General features: G+C 42.9%; 1 protein-coding gene across 10 annotated transcripts in view; it reads left to right on the top strand.

The window, feature by feature from the left end:
• MACF1 (microtubule actin crosslinking factor 1) overlaps window positions 1-14,090 on the top strand; it is a 336,445-nt gene that overhangs the window by 218,358 nt on the left and 103,997 nt on the right. For 7 of the 10 annotated variants that reach the window (XM_040231602.1, XM_040231599.1, XM_040231601.1 and 4 more), the window contains 10 exons: window positions 498-647; window positions 1,968-2,183; window positions 2,271-2,420; window positions 4,225-4,458; window positions 6,678-6,827; window positions 7,747-7,980; window positions 9,055-9,255; window positions 11,499-12,017; window positions 12,799-12,975; window positions 13,231-13,354. In XM_040231602.1, coding sequence (XP_040087536.1) covers window positions 498-647; window positions 1,968-2,183; window positions 2,271-2,420; window positions 4,225-4,458; window positions 6,678-6,827; window positions 7,747-7,980; window positions 9,055-9,255; window positions 11,499-12,017; window positions 12,799-12,975; window positions 13,231-13,354 — 2,155 coding nt within the window. The remainder of the gene's footprint in view (window positions 1-497; window positions 648-1,967; window positions 2,184-2,270; window positions 2,421-4,224; window positions 4,459-6,677; window positions 6,828-7,746; window positions 7,981-9,054; window positions 9,256-11,498; window positions 12,018-12,798; window positions 12,976-13,230; window positions 13,355-14,090) is intronic. The other 3 variants (XM_040231600.1, XM_040231598.1, XM_040231597.1) reach the window with 1 other exon arrangement.

Here is a 14,090-nt window from a genome sequence, read left to right as displayed (position 1 = left end):
GTGTGTACTTGTTATGGCTAATTTCATGCTAAAACTCTTGACTGGATACTGAGTTTTCATAGGTATGATTAATTGTGTATATACATCTACTTAAGGACAACTAGAGGATTCTCTAAGATATAACTTAGTTTATTGTCATCTGTTTGTAACATAGTTGTTGGAAAATTAGGTAGTAGCCCTGAATGTCTTTCCGAAATTTGCAAGGGTATCATTGAAGCTAAGTTAAAATACTGAGGCTATGGTACCTGAAGTCAGAAGAGGTTTTTGCTAAAACGATGCTTATAGATTGATAATCTTCAGCTCGTGCTCCCTGAGGAAATTAATGAATTGCTTTTCTGTCTATTGATTTGAAACAGTTTAGATAAAATAACACAGTTTATTTCATTCCATGCAATGTGTAGTAAAAATTTCTATTCTGTTCTATGACCCTGTCTGCTTTAAAGGCAGACTTAAAGGAGAATGTCAGACTTGAGTGAGTTTTCTTTTTGGCTCCACAGAATGTATTTACCCGGCAGCTCTGCCTAGAACATGATGAGAAGTTGGTATCCTATCTGTCTCTTTTACGGGACATTGAAATGAGGACCAAGCAGATTCAACCTCTAGAGCTCAGCCTGGCAGAGCTCCAGGATCTGCTGTGTCAGGCCAAGGTAGGTTCCCAGAGACTTCGTCCAGGCGCATCAGCTTGGGAAAAGTAGAGAAGACACCACAAGAGAAGCTTCTGAAGAAAGAAGAACATGTTCAAAAGCGCTGCTATTTAATGGACAAAAAGTAGATTGGAAATAATTAGAGATCTATGATGAACAGCATGGGGTACTAGTCTCACAGAAACCAAAGCATAAGAGACTCAAGGGAGTATTAGAGACAGTGGGCAGTATTAGATACTGGTCAGCAGTATTAGATACAGTAGGGGGACTGAGTACAGTAAAGACTAAAAGTGGGATTCAGTGGCTGAGAGTCACCGGGCACCCTGATCAGAACAGTGAATAAACCAGGTTGCAGTGAGAATAAACAGGATGTTGGAAGGTGGAGACAATTAATGTAGGTCATGCTTTCCAGAAGCTTGGTAGTGCAGGCAAGGAAAGAGAGGTAGGACGCTAGCTAGAGGAGATGTATTGGAAGAGGAATGTTTTGAGTGGATTTTTAGGCTAAGGAGAAAGGACCAATAGAAAAGGAGAACTTGAAGTTAGGGAAGAGAATAAGTGATCACTGATGGAATGAGGTCCCTGAGACATGGAAAGATGTAGACACAGACAGCCTTGAGTGGGAGGAGGAGTAACTCCTTCACTGCAGCTGGAGGCTGAGTGTGTGCAGGGTTGGAATCGTGAGGAGCGCAGAGATTGTAGAGGTTTACCAGCTCTCTCTGTCCAGAGGGTGGCCTTGGGCAGGATGGCTGAAGGGGAGGTGAGGATGATGCCCAAAGAACTACCAGGCTCTTCTACAGCTTGTTTCTGGCTTCTCTGCTGAGGAGCAGAATATTGAGGAATAGCTGGGTGGAAAAGCTGGCTTGGAGTATTTTTATGTTCTTTGGTTCCACTCACTTGAACTTCAGAGTGGAAGAGTTGTCCTTTGGTTGACTTATTTATTGCATCACATTATTTAAAGCATAATGACACTCTTGGAGAGGTAGCAAGTTGTAGGGCAAGAAGCATTGCCCTGAGTCAGAAAACCTGATTGCAAGTCTGGGCTCTATTGCTTATCAGCTGGGTGACCTCAGGGAAAAACAAATTCACGTTTTTAAGCACTGAGGCATCTGTCCTATAAATTCAGGATTATGATGTCTGCTCTGCCTCCTCAAGAATGATTGATTGTGAGAACAACAGAAAAACTAATGAAGGTCTATAAAAATATTTTATAAGCCCTAAAGCCTGTGTAAACATGTGGTGACAGAATAATGTGTTTATAGGTGATTCTAAGACAGCAAGATTTCTAGTCTTGATTTTGGAGGTAACTCCAATTTATGCCCTCAGGTATTAGACAAGGAGCTGAAGGATCTGTCCACGGTGGTGAGCCAGGAATTGGAGTGTGTGGATCAGATTATCATCAACCAGCCTCAGGAAGTCCCAGCTCAACTGCTGAAGGCGCTAGAAAAAGATGCCAAGAATCTTCAAAAGTCCCTCAGCTCTGTGAGTGATACCTGGGGTTCCAGACTGCTCCACCTCCAGAGTGCCTTGGAAGGACAGAAGGTAGCTTCTTGTTTTTATTTACAAAGGCTCACAGAGTCTGGGCAGGCTTGGAGAGTTTTATCATCTAACTTGCCATTTATTTCTTAGACTAGAGTGTTAAATCAGTATGAACAGCTAGAAGACAGACTTCAAGATCTGAAAGCCTGGGTTGGCAATACCCATGTTATTCTGAACAGCAAGCAATATGACAGTGAGACGGATGCTGACAGCCTGAATCACCGCCTCCAACGGTGTAAGGTGAGCGCACTGCCAGCTCTCAAGCATGTTTTATTTGCCCTTTTGTGTTGTCTTAATCTTATGTCTCTGCTAGGCAGACCAGTATCTGTACTTGCCTTTCTTAGAAAGTGTGACTTTCCATTTGAGAAATAAAAACTCTTTGTGAACTTTTCCTGTAAAGGGCCAGATAGTGAATATTTTAGGTCTTGCCTGTGACCTGTCTCTGTGGCAGTTGTTCATCTCTGCTGCAGAAACATGAAAGCCGCCATACGCAGCATATGAACAAATGGTTGTAGACATGTTGCAGTAAAACTTTATTTACAACACTGGATGACGGGCAGGTCTGGCTTGGGGAGTGTAGATGACCAACCCCTCGTCTTGAGAGGTGGTTTTCTTCTTGTTAAACTCCAAGTTAATTGATTCTTTTTTGTAAGTCAGTGAGAGAAAAAGTTAAAGATTCTGAGATATATTTGAGCTGAGGATTCTCCTGCCCCCAACGTTGTTGTTTCTTTTGAATTATACTTAATATCAGATAATGCTCACATTGGTTTAGCCACCCTCTGCTATAGGTATTCCTCTCAAGTTCTTTCTGAAGTCAGAGCAGGACTAGAGATGTTCCCTCCTATTCCAGCCTCTCCCAGTCTTGAGAGGTACAGACCTAAATGCTGTCTGTGGTCAGGTTTCCCTTGTATGCATCCTTGCCCCTCTTTATCTTGCAAGAGTTGCTTCCTTGCCTTCTGCTTTTGTACCCTTTAATCCAAATACACCGATAGAGGAATGAGTAGCAGACTTTGTTCACTGACTAGAGTTTTGAAAGAAGCAAGGGTGAGAAAAATTCCTATGACATAGTATGAAATATAAAAACACAGAGCACCTCCTATATTGGTGTCCTTGCCTAGTTATAAATTATATGAATTCCATTATGGGGAGAGAGCCACAGTCTAAGCCTTATTTTCCTAGTGAGTTTCCCAAATCCATGTGTTCACAGACAAAGGAAGCATAGTCATATGATAAATATGCAAGTAGTCCGCCTATAAGCCCGCTTTGCAGGATTGCTGACTGCTCCCAATTTCAAAGTGTTGGACATGCAGATATCTTACTTGTTTTTATGGTTTTTTAATTGCATCCAGTATAACGCGGGTAATGATTACTAAAAGTTTGTGGGAATATTGCATGCTTTTTCATTGTCTTAAAAGCAGATAAATTCTAGTGTTTAGGCAGTTTTTTACTGCTTTATCTGACTGTAATTCTTTACAGTTTTAAAATGTATAACATGTTTAACATTTTTGTAGTTTTAAATGTATAACATATGTAACTATTTAAAAGTCAAATTTTAGTGAACCACTAAGAAATTGAATATTTTCTTATTTCTGGCTTACCAGTATCTCAGGGCTAGACAAATACAAATAGTTATTTGAACCTAATAAAATACAATTATATCTATCTCAGACCAAATATTCATGTTATACTTTCCAAAGTATAGCATGTTTTCATAGATACTTGGGATTAGCAGTGCTATAATTCTGTTAATATAAATAATGGAAAGTGTAGTGCGTTTAGAAATCAGTGGTTGATTTAATTTACTGTTCCTTTAATTATAGTTAAAGGAAACCTAGCTATAATATGTGAGGACTCTGGAGAGGCCAGAAGTGAGAGAGACTTCCATTATGGGTTGGCCCTAGAAATAATCAGTGTCACTTTTAAAAATACAGGAAATTAACTTCTGTTTGATAATGTTGATTCTTTGATTAGAACCAACAGTTTCTGCTTCTATAGAGAATTAGAAGTTTCTTTTTTCTTTTCTTCCTTTCCCCATTTCCCTTAGGACTTGAAACAGCCCATGGCTGAGAGGAAATCTCAACTGGATGCACTTGCCTTTGATATTCAGTTCTTGATCTCTGAGCATGCCCAGGACTTGTCTCCTCAGCAGAACCGGCAGATGCTGAGGCTTCTGAATGAACTGCAGAGGTCCTTCCAGGACCTTGTAGAAGAGACTGCAGCTCAGGAGGATGCCTTGCAGGACCGTCTTCAACAAATGGAGCAGGCTGCCCAGGTCAAGGTCAGACTGAACCAGCGGCTGGGTTCAGTTGGTCCCTGGGATGTCCTCTGTCTTTGGGTTTTCTGGCCAGACTCCGTCTGTCATGATTCCAGGAGCCTGAGTTTACCAGTGTTGATTGGTCCGGGCCAGTTTGGTTCTGGTCCTGGAGACAGCTGTTTTGACTGTCTTTCTTGCTGTGTTTCTGGTTTTATGTATGCGTGTGAGAGAATATGTGTGTTTACGTGAGTATGCATGTGCAAGGTATTTTCTTCTGAGTTAGACTCTACTGTAACTGTGTCTCATTGTCTCTGACTTGAAAATGAGAATTCTATCCCCACCCTGTCTTTCCCCTGCTCTCCCTCAGTATTCTTTTGAGGGCTGTTAGGAGCGGTTAGATACTCTGAGCTCTTGAGAAGAACGGTCCTGAAGTTAGTTTTATACTGGGACTTTTCAGATGATTAACAGTAAGATTCCTTGACCACCTTCAGACAGCTGACAAAAAAGATTTTTATCAGAATCATATTAATTCTTTAGCACCTTTGAAAATTATTTTCTGGCACCTTTCTTCACACTGTTGTTTCTAGTGCTTATTCAGTTGTGGAAAACTGTAGAAGCAACATTGGTAAACTTTGCAGGCAGCCAGGAGGCTAATCATCTCACCACCTTCTATCACAATCCTCTTGTTGTAGAACTCAACACAATTGCATGGTAACTTCGTAACCTTAGAATACCAAGAATGATGCTTATGCCATTCTTCTGTATGAATAATAAATTGAAATTCAGCAAGATAGTATTAGAATTGTTATCACCAGTAAAACTGTCTGAGTGTCTCTTTTATTAAATATTGTGCATAGCAGAACTGAGCTTTTGAGTCAGGCTTAAAGGATATTTAGTGAAGTCTGTATGTCCTTTGTTACTGCTTAGTTATTTCAACTATTTAAAATTGAAGTAAGATAGTAATGAAATATGATAGGTTACCCTCTAAATCTGGAAATTTGCAGTGTCCTCACTTGGATTTTATACAGCTTGGTGTAGCTTATGGATAATTAATGTAAGAGCAAAGGTCTGGGCCACCTTAAGATACAGCCCACATCCAGGGTAGGCCCCTGAGCTGCAGAAGATGGCCCAGTTGCATGTGAACATTCTCTTTAAGCGTGTAATTAATTCCACGACATTTATTAACCTTATTATTGTCAGAAATGCTCTGCTTCTCTCTATATTTGCCCTGAATGCATGTGTTTGTCTATGTGTTAACTTGTTTGCTTTGCTTTTTTCAGATTCAGTCTGCACCCATCCTAACCCATGAAGATCCCGTTTTACAGCTGAAGAGCTCTTAGGAGTTCTCTTCCAGAGCCTTTCTATTTGTCCTAAAGCGGGGGAGAGAGGGCCAATTTGGGCACCTGTTTGTAAGTGCAGGTGACTCAAAATGCCATCAGAAGGTAGAAACTGGTGGAAAAATGGTCTTAGAAGGATGATCAGGAGAACACATCATGCTCAATTGCTCAGTCAGGTGCTTCAGCGTCATGTGACTGAGAGGTCTGGAAAAGGATCAGGCACAGAAGCAAATCCCTGCTCCCCTCGGGCTGGCTTTTCTCTTGGCTATTGGTGTAGACACCTGAAGGACAGAGCCCATTGCTATTCTTGGGCACTTCCTGTCTCAAAATAGCCAAGCCCCTCAAGCCTGGCAAGTAATCATTCCATTTAATGGGTGTCTGCATTCGTGAGACATTTGATTTATATAAAGTCAGATTAATTATTAAGAAGCTCAGTTAGCTTATAAATTATCCAGTTTCTTGATTTTTCCTCCTAGTCCAGTCCTTCTGATTTTCCATATTATGACTTCATATGTAGTGTATCATCCAGTTCCTGTGGAAGTGATCAGAACCTGTCATTTATTATCATACCCAGTATCATCTATGGATTTTAAGCATCTAGGCTCTCTCTTCTCCATTTCCATGGATAATAAACAGTCTGGCAAATGAGCTTCCAAACCAAAACCTCAGAGCATTCTCACTTGAAATCACTCCTAATTGTAATTCAGGCCATAGATCTAGACCAATAGACTGTCCAAATGAGGGGAACTTTCTGAATATGATTTCTGTGCCTTTTCCTGCTCTAGTCTCCCACCAACTTTTCCATCCTTGTGATATAACCTTCCTGTTTTACATTTCAGGGAGTTATCTTATATTTATAAAATGAGAATCATTAATTATCTCTTGGCCCCTTTGCATTTTAATTAGACCCTGCAGAAACAACAAAATACCTGTCACCAGAAACTGGAGGATCTTTGCAGCTGGGTGGGACAGGCAGAAAGAGCATTGGCTGGCCATCAGGGTAGAGCCACCCAGCAGGATCTCTCTGCTTTGCAAAAGAACCAAAGTGACCTGAAGGTCAGTAAGAGTTAACTCAATTTTTTCATTCAGCAAGTAGTTAGAAAGGCTTGCTATGTGCCAGGCCCAGTGCCTAGTGCCAGCAACATAATGGTTAAATATCCGTGCTCTCATGAAGCTTACAGTGTCATGGAAGAGACAGACTTTACACAGATAATCACGAAAATGAGCGTATAATGTATTCACTATTATATCTATAAAGGAAATGTTACATAAGAACATAGACCCAATCTTGACTTATATTTCAGAAGATTCCTTTAAAGAAGTATCACTTAAACTGAGAATCGAAGGATACATAGGGGTTGATGCATGAAGGGGTGGGAGGAGGAAGAAGACACTCCAGACTGGGGCCTGTGCATCAGTCTGAAGGTGGAATTGTGATCAAGCACAGTACTTAAGAATTGGAAAAAAGCTAGTTTGACTGTACTGCAAAGAACCGAAGGAAGATTAGTGAACGATAAGCCTGAGGAGGAGGCAGGATCCAGATCATGCTGGGTCTTGTAGGCTACTTGAGGGTTCAGGAGTGATAACCAAGAGAGTTATGAAGAACCAGCCAGGTCTCAACACTGTTAGAGTCCCATTGTCAGCTCTGCTTTACAGAAGAATGATCTCTTTAAGGATAAGTCATTGCAAAACAAAAATCGTATTTGTGGGCATTTTCCTTTTGTATCTTCACTAAATATCTTCTTAGAAATTTAAAGTTTTCTTAAAAAATTAAATATTTTTAGAAGCTTCTTAATTAAAAAGCATTTAAAATTTTATTATCTGCTTTGGTTTAGGCATAAACCTGAGCAAGTTATAGTCAGGGACATATGTCCATTGCAGATAATGTCATTCTAGTCATTCCATCTTCATGCTGTTGAGAGGTCTTAGAAGTGCTAAAGTTGAAGCCTCTGCTATCCTGTTTTCGTGTGTTAAGGATTTACAGGATGACATTCAGAATCACGCCACCTCATTTGCCAGTGTTGTCAAAGACACTGAAGGGTTCCTGGAAGAGAACCAGACTAAACTGAGTCCCGATGAGTTAACAGCTCTCCGGGAGAAACTTCATCAGGCTAAGGAGCAGTATGAAGCTCTCCAGGAAAGGACAAAGCTGGCCCAGAAGGAGCTGGAGGAAGTGGTGACCTCAGCTTTACAGCAGGAGACTGAAAAGGTAACCAGACTGCTATGAGGCTTGGTATTTTTCAAAAAAAATTTTGGTACCTACACAAATAAAAGCTGATGGCCTTCCAGAGAGCATGGAATTGAGGAAAAGGGCTCATTCAGGAGCTGATCTGCCAGTTGATATTTATTTTTATAAGAAACATTCTGAAGGACTTTAAGTCAGGAATAATTGATAGAAAGTTCATATTCCAAATCACCATCACCATCATCATCATCTTTGGGGGAAAAGCAAAGGGCATATTTTTAACATGAATCTAGACTGGTGATCCAAGGGTGCTAATGAAGACACCTGGGCAGTCTTAATGGGCTTCCAGTTCTCCTCAAACTGCCATTACAGTTTCAGTGAGAAATCATGGCACTGGGATAAACTTCAAAGAAGGTGAAGTCTCATGGTCTTCTGTACCCCACTTAGCACTGGCTAATTGAATTAGAGTTCTTTGTCTGGCTGTGAACTTGTACACTAATGAGGGCGGTAGAGAATGTGGAAAAGAGAAGTGCGTTACCTGAAGATGAATTCTGAAATACATGTACATATCACTTAGCATAACCTGTTTTGTTAATAAAATACTTGAAGATTCAGAAAATAGAATTTGAGAGGCAAGTTTCAGAATTCAGTGCTCTGCTTGGCAGAGGAACAGATGGGAGTGGTCTGGGATTTCTTTAAGGACAAGCGGCCAGGTAATTGAGTGTAATTGTGCTATTTTTTATCCTACCAAGCTAGTGTGTAACTTCTGCATACCTAGCAAGGATTCTGTTAAAACCTGGAGGGTTGCCAGGACAAAATCACCACTTAATAGAGCCTTTTCAAATCCTGGGATTCAAATCCTTTGTTAAAAGTGATGAGCTATAGATCAGATTTAGGGATCATTTTAAATGATTATTTTTCAGCAGAGTTAGAAGATGCTTGTTTTTCTTTGTGGGTGCAAAGACTATTTATACCCAGCCTTAGAGTTTCTCTCTCTTTTTTTTTTTTACCTAAACATCTTTCCCTTTACTTAACCTTTGGTTATATAGTAGCTGAGTATTTAAGGCCTTCTTACTAGACTCCCCCTGTGGCTTTCAGAGTAAAGCAGCAAAGGAACTGGCAGAGAACAGGAGGAAGATTGATGCTCTCTTGGACTGGGTGACCTCAGTGAAATCATCGGAAGGACAGATGGAGCAGCTCTCAGGCAACCTGGAGAAAGGAGCCTTGGATACCACTGATAGTCACACTGGGCTGAATGAAGCCCCAGAGAAGCTGGACAAGCAGTGTGAGAAGTTGAAGGTGAGCACATTAGCTTGTTCTCACAATGCTGGTGAATCTCTCCTGCCCTGGGCAAGTCACCATAACCTCCTCCCCTAAATCCAGTGAGAACTTCTCAGTTCATATCTCTGATTTCTCAGCAGCCTTAACACCCTTGACCATTCCCCTGGAAATCGTTTCCCCCTTGTTTCCATAGCACTATCTTCCCTGGTGATTCTTCTCCCTCTTCTCTGGCCAGCTTCTGAAACACACTGATGCACTTCCAAGTTGTAGCCTAGGTCTCATCTTAATCATTTAGAATATACTTTCCTTAGGTAATCTCATCCACCCCTGACACTTCACTTCCTGTTTGTACTAGTGATCTCCATGTATTTATTTGTCTTCAGCCCAAATGCCTGTCCTGAGTGTATACATCCTTCTCTCTGTTTGCAGCTTGGAACCACAAGCACCTCAACCTGAGAAATGGACCTGCTGTCTTCTAAAGTACCTCTCCCCCAACGAACATGTTCTTCCTAAATTCCCACTCACTTGCCTGGACTAAAACATCACCCTAGATTCCTTCCCCTCCCTCCCTCTCCCACTTTGAATCAGTCATCAAATCCCGTGCTTCTTACATCTCTCAAAGACATCACACTTTTTATCTCCATCAAGGTATTATTGCAGTTCAGAACACAGCTTTCCCTTGTGTTACAGTAGCTTCTATTGGTTTCCTTGCCTCTTGACTTTTATCCTCAAGTCCATTCCCACACTACTAAGTGAGCTTTCTTAAATGCTGTCTTTCTGCTTAACTCTTTTAATGGTTCCCTGATGCTCTCAAGAAATCATTTCTTACTTTCCTCTACTCATTTATTCATTTAGCAATTATCAAGAGCCCACTGTATGACAGGCATTGGAGATAAACCAGTAAACCAACCAGACCCATCATCTCCACGATATTCATTGGCATGTGCAGGCATATTGTAGTGCATGATCAAAAGACTATTATATATTTAGGGAACTTAGAAACACATGGGTCCCATATGTTAGTAGTGACACCTTTATAGCAAATAAAATTGGCTTAGCTGGAATGCTTCTGTTGAACACCCTGTGTGGGCCATTGCCTTACTCTGTATTCAGAGCATTTCTGCCTCTTGCAAGCTACTTCCTGCTCTTGGCAGATCCACTGTCGTGTGTATCCTAAAGCCATGGCAGTCTCAGCACAGAGCAGAAGTGGTCCTGCTGTCACAGGGGCTTCCTGATGCTGCTTGCTGGCAGCTCCATCCCAGCTGGGAAGAGAGCCACCTTACCTTGGGTGGATGAGCCTGGGGACATCTTGCGGTGCACAGACAAGCTGTAGTGCTGCCCCCTTCTTCTCTTTCAGCCAGATACATTTGTCACCCCAGCTTCCCTGAGATGGCGTCAGAAGCTGAAGCTACCAGGTTGCCATTGTCCTTCTCTAGGGAGTTGCATTCATGGTACAGAGAGTCAAGAACACTTCCTAAGCACCCACTGTCTTCTGTTAGCCTCGGGAAGAACATTTTAGGAACAAAACAAAGCAACCAGAACTGTCCTCCAAGAACTTATGTTCCCTTTTTTAAATAGAAAAATGGTCCACATGTCCGCACGTAAACAGAGCACACACAAAGTGCAGACTACCTGTACTGTCTGTACTGTGCAGAAATACTTTATTCTTTCTAATATGCAAGTTGTTTATCTGAAAAACTAGTTTCCCAAGATATTTTCTAGTAGGAACACTCTTCAAGGATATATGAGTGAGATGTTTCACAGCTTAGCATTTGCAGATGACCTATTTTATGCTGGCACATGTGTGACTGTGAAGCTTGCTCACTCCTTCCATCAGTGTGGGTGGTTTTGGTTGCCCACGTGTACCATCTCTTTGACCTGGGGTAGTTTAGTGAAGAGACTCCAGTTCTAGTCACAGTTTGTCCCATAATTATCTACATGGCCTCTGTTAAGACATACAGCACCTTTTCGGCGTTCACTCATCCCCTCTTTGATGCGGGAATTATATAGTCCACCTGCACTGCAGATGGTGGCGCAAGTCAGATGAGATAACACGTGATAGCTGTCAGATCCTATGTAAATCAGTTCACCTGGGATTAGCATATGGCATAATACCTAGCAATTCAGAGAGATTGGTGATATCCGAGCAGCTGGAAAAGTGGCCTATTGAGATCTCTCCCTACTTCTGGCTGTAGACATAACCAAGTCATTGTGGTATCCCTATTGATAGTCCTTTGTTTGGGGGGATTTTTTTTTGCCAGGCTCATCACCAAGAATTGCTGTCTCAGCAGCAGAATTTCATCCTGGCTACGCAGTCAGCCCAGGCCTTCCTGGACCAGCACGGCCACAGCCTCACACCCGAGGAACAACAGCTGCTGCAAGAGAAGCTTGGAGAGCTGAAGCAGCAGTATGCGGCTTCCCTGGCCCAGTCGGAGGCAGAGCTGAAGCAGGTGCAAACACTGCGGGACGAGCTGCAGAAGTTTCTGCAGGACCATCGAGAGTTTGAGAACTGGCTGGAACGATCTGAGAAAGAGCTGGAGAGCATGCATCAGGGAGGCAGCAGCCCCGAGGCCCTTCCCGCCCTGCTGAAGCGGCAGAGGAGCTTCTCGGAGGATGTCATTTCCCACAAAGGAGACCTGCGATTTGTGACTATCTCAGGACAGAAGGTCTTGGACACAGGAAACAGCCTCGATGATGGCAGGGAAGCATCAGCAACCGGAACCTTAGTGAAGGCCAAGCTGAAAGACGCGACAGAAAGATACAGCGCTCTCCATGCAGAGGTATGGGCGAGGCATCTGGCGGCCCCTGGTGCAGCAGTCCTGGCAGCCCTCACACAACTGTGCATGGTTTCTGGGGCTCACAGTAAGAACCTCAGGACACAGTGACCACCTCAGGACACAGTGAGCAAGTGGACTTGCAGAATGTCTTTATGAGCCTCTGGGGGGAAAAAAAATGCGGAGGCCCAGGGGCTTATGCTCAACCTAAGCACTATCTAGGGATATGTCTCACTCCAGTGAAGGTGGGAGTGATCGCCTCCCTGTATCTTGACCAGCAGGCGTGGACTCCCAAAAGAGAGAACAGGGAAACTTAAACCAAATACATAGTCTTCATTCCTGGAGAGAACATTTAGGGTAAATCTTCCTTAATCTTCCTCCCCATCAAAGAACTTCCTTTAGCTCCTAAGATACAGAATCCACTTAGTTCTTTTTACCAATCTTATGTTTTTGCCAACATCTTTAATGCTCCCAAAGGGAAACTATTGTGTACCTTTGATCCCCACCTTTGCTTGCAGCTTGATGTGTATTTCATCGGTAGCCTGTCATACAACTCACTGAGTCTTCCCCGTTATATAGTAAAGTTGGGGTGGATAGTATGGATCAAACAATCAGGACCCACTTGTAGAAAGTGGTTGCTCCCATCTACCTGGGAGGCTCACCTACCCTTACCTGCAGGCACAGTCAGGTCCCTGGAGCACAGTCAGGCCTCTTTGGACTTGCCTGGGAGGCTGCTGCCTCTGGCCTGACCTGCTCTGGTCTGCTTTCCCTTCTTTCTCTGGCACAGTGTACACGCCTGGGCGCTCACCTGAACACGCTGCTAGGCCAGTATCAGCAGTTTCAGAGCAGCGCTGACAGCCTGCAGGCCTGGATCAAAGCTTGCGAAGCCAGTGTGAAGAAGCTCCTCTCAGATACAGTTGCCTCTGACCCTGGGGTCCTGCAACAGCAGTTTGCAACCACAAAGGTGAGCCAGGGCATGGGCTCTTGTTCCACACAGCTCAGAGTGCCCTCAAAGCAAAGCAGGTGCTTGCAGAGGTGAAAGGCAGGGGTCAGGATGCCTTGGACGAGATCTGATTCCTGAACACTGTATTCTGATGTCTGTTGCTATGGATAAACAGAATTGTTCTACAGAACTGCCCAGTAGCTCTCGATCCCTAGAAACCAGCTTTGCTTACTTCACTCTAATAGTTTTCTTTTGTCCTTTTTCACGGACAAGCAGCAGTTGCAGGAGGACTTGGCTGAGCATCAAGTACCTGTAGAAAAACTCCAAAAAGTAGCTCATGACCTCATGGAAATTGAAGGGGAGCCAGCCCCAGACCGCAAGCATGTTCAAGAAACTACAGGTATGAAACAGCAGTGGCCAGAGTGCTCCCCACCTCCAAGTGTTTCCCTCTGTTCTGTGATATCTCACACTGTGCTGTACAAGCATCTGTGCTGCTGGCGAGGAGCTACGGATCCAAGCACAAAGAGCTAACCCCTAATGAAGCTGAATCTCACACCATAGGAAGCCTTCGTGGCCTGGCTTCAACCCTTTTTCCGCAGACACTCGCCTTCCTACCACACCCGACTTCCTTCCTTTCCCAAATGAGCTAGTCATTTCCTCATTGCTTTCCCCCTGAAGTTTGTCCTGTTTTTTAGCTGCTAACATTTATCAAGTGCTTATTGTGCATGATGAAATCTTGCTCCTGCTTCTAGATGTAACCAGGAAGTTACCTCCTTGGTACACTCCTGACACCCCCCTCCCCCCCGCCCCCCAAGAAGTAAAAGATAAGAAATAACTTTTCCTTCTGGCTTCTCTAGTACAGTACTCCTAGTACCAATATAGCACTTGTGATTTTATTTTTACGGTTAATTGATATGCCTTCCACTACCTATGCTCTCTTTTAGAGGTTTAAGGTTTGTGGAAGGCAGGACTTTATCATAATAATCTTCAGTCCTCAGCACTGAAGCACAATTTTTGGCACTTAGTAGGTGCTAAATATACAATGCTTACTGAGTTGGTTCAAATAGTATTTAAGCTTATTCTGTATTTAAGCTTATTCTGTTTGCCTTGGTGTCCATTGTTATAATAACTAACAT

The sequence above is a fragment of the Oryx dammah genome, unplaced genomic scaffold (genome assembly GCF_014754425.2).
Source record: "Oryx dammah isolate SB20612 unplaced genomic scaffold, SCBI_Odam_1.1 HiC_scaffold_28, whole genome shotgun sequence".
Classification (NCBI taxonomy): domain Eukaryota; kingdom Metazoa; phylum Chordata; class Mammalia; order Artiodactyla; family Bovidae; genus Oryx; species Oryx dammah.
The sequence above is the reverse complement of the archived record's forward strand: the minus strand, read 5'-3'. Positions and strand labels throughout refer to the sequence as shown.